Source organism: Ammodytes marinus (genome assembly GCF_949987685.1).
Source record: "Ammodytes marinus genome assembly, contig: scaffold_209, whole genome shotgun sequence".
Lineage (NCBI taxonomy): Eukaryota > Metazoa > Chordata > Actinopteri > Uranoscopiformes > Ammodytidae > Ammodytes > Ammodytes marinus.
Window position 1 is genome coordinate 32,501 of NW_027648159.1, and position 2,500 is coordinate 35,000.

Genomic DNA, 2,500 nt, shown 5'->3' on the forward strand with positions numbered 1-2,500 from the left:
GTGTGTGATGACATTTTATATATTTTTTTAACCTTTATTTCTACAGGTAAATCCCATTGAGACCGGAGACTCTTTATCAAGGGAGACCTGTTTTCCCATTCCCACGTTACCATTCACACACACATTCACACACCGATAGCAGCAGGCTTACTATCGACATTCACACGAGGCAAGGTGGGTGAAGTGTCTTGCCCAAGGACACAACAACCATGATACAGGTGGCAGGGCGGGGATCGAACCCCCAACCCTTTGATCATCGGCCGACCCGCTCTACCACCTGAGACACAGTCGCCCCAAAAGTGGACACCATAGTTACCTGAAGAAGGTAGTGTGTGTGTGTGTGTGTGTGTGTGTGTGTGTGTGTGTGTGTGTGTGTGTGTGTGTGTGTGTGTGAGTGATGACACCATAGCTACCTGAAGAAGGTAGTGTGTGTGTGTGTGTGTGTGTGTGTGTGTGTGTGTGTGTGTGTGTGTGTGTGTGTGTGTGAGTGATGACACCATAGTTACCTGAAGCCAGCCACTGTCCTGATGGAGACACACTGATGGAGCGGACCAGACTGGTGTGACCTCGGTACACCTGAGACACAACACATTACAGGTGAGATCACTGTATGAAAATATTCTTATCATTATTTTGTGTTTTCTGACAAGGCGCAGTTCCTATGAGTGAGTGAGTGAGTGAGTGTGGGTGGGCGTGTGTGAGTGTGGGTGGGCGTGTGTGAGTGGGTGGGCGTGTGAGTGAGTGGGTGAGTGAGTGAGTGAGTGAGTGAGTGAGTGAGTGAGTGTCTCACCAGACTCTGTGTTGTAGGGAACGGCTGCAGGTCTTTGGGTTTGGGAAGTTTGGGGATGAGATCCTCTGGGTTCACATTCACCTGCAGACAGACAGACAGACAGACAGGTTAGAGGCGCTGTGTGTGTGTGACAGACAGACAGACGGAGAGAGAGAGAGAGAGACAGAGAGAGAGACAGAGAGACAGAGAGAGAGAGACAGAGAGAGAGAGAGAGAGAGAGAGAGAGAGACAGAGAGAGAGAGAGAGAGACAGAGAGAGAGACAGAGAGAGAGAGGGAGAGAGAGACAGAGAGAGACAGAGAGAGAGAGAGAGACAGAGAGAGAGAGAGACAGAGAGAGAGACAGAGAGAGAGAGAGAGACAGAGAGAGAGAGACAGAGAGAGAGACAGAGAGAGAGAGAGAGAGACAGAGAGAGAGAGAGACAGAGAGAGAGAGAGAGAGAGAGACAGAGAGAGAGAGACAGACAGAGAGAGAGAGAGACAGAGAGAGAGAGAGAGAGAGAGAGACAGAGAGAGAGACAGAGAGAGAGAGAGAGCGAGACAGACAGACAGACAGAGAGACAGAGAGAGAGAGAGAGAGACCTACCCTCATCTTCCTCTGCCTGGGACACAGGTACAGGTCCAGACACCTCTCAAAGCGCTCGTGGATGAAGCGAGGGAAGGAGGGAACCTGCAGCAGACTGGAGAAGGTCCGGGGCACGAAGGGGAACTTCCTGTCTGAGGGGTCCTGCTGCTCCCACAGGGCCCGCTGAGAGAGAGACAGGCAGAGAGAGAGAGACAGGTTAGAACTACAGCTCCCACAGGGCCCGCTGAGAGACAGACAGGCAGAGAGAGAGAGACAGGTTAGAACTACAGCTCCCACAGGGCCCGCTGAGAGACAGACAGGCAGAGAGAGAGAGACAGGTTAGAACTACAGCTCCCACAGGGCCCGCTGAGAGACAGACAGGCAGAGAGAGAGAGACAGGTTAGAACTACAGCTACCACAGGGCCCGCTGAGAGAGAGACAGGCAGAGAGAGAGAGACAGGTTAGAACTACAGCTCCCACAATGCAACACTGCTCCCACAGGGCCCGCTGAGAGAGAGACAGGCAGAGAGAGAGAGACAGGTTAGAACTACAGCTCGTGGTATGAACAGACAGACAGACAGACAGACAGACAGACAGACAGGTAAACAGATAGACAGACAGACAGACAGGTACAGACAGACAGTATGTACCTCTTCTTCAGAGAACAGGTACTCAGGGGGGGGGGTTGTAGCTCTCGTGGTGCCCAGGTAAAGGAGTCTTGGGGGCGGGCAGGTGCATCTTGTGGTTGTTGGGATGGTTGGAGGAGCAGTCCCCGACCCACAGGTCATAGTAACGCCCCCTAGACAGGCAGACAGACAGATAGGTAAACAGACAGACAGGTTAAAAAGCAGTCAGACAGATAGGTAAACAGACAGACAAGACAGACAGACAGACGGACAGACAGGCAGACAGATAGACAGGTAAACAGACAGTTAAACAGACAGAAAGGTTAACAGACAGACAGACAGACAGACAGACAGACAGACAGACAGACAGACAGACAGACAGACAGACAGACAGACAGACAGACAGAAAGGTTAACAGACAGACAGACAGACAGACAGAAAGGTTAACAGACAGACAGGTAAACAGACAGACAGACAGACAGACAGACAGACAGTACCTGTCTTCCTGCGGGGCCCTGCGG

The 2,500-nt window shown here is 51.8% G+C and overlaps 1 protein-coding gene across 1 annotated transcript in view; it reads right to left on the bottom strand.

Annotated features, from left to right (window-relative positions):
- Positions 1–2,500, bottom strand: part of bop1 (BOP1 ribosomal biogenesis factor) — a 14,870-nt gene that overhangs the window by 5,900 nt on the left and 6,470 nt on the right. The window contains 6 exon segments of the mRNA XM_080054855.1: positions 507–576; positions 791–871; positions 1,375–1,536; positions 2,004–2,036; positions 2,038–2,152; positions 2,477–2,500. The exon segment at positions 2,477–2,500 is cut by the window's right edge and continues 146 nt beyond it. Coding sequence (XP_079910981.1) covers positions 507–576; positions 791–871; positions 1,375–1,536; positions 2,004–2,036; positions 2,038–2,152; positions 2,477–2,500 — 485 coding nt within the window.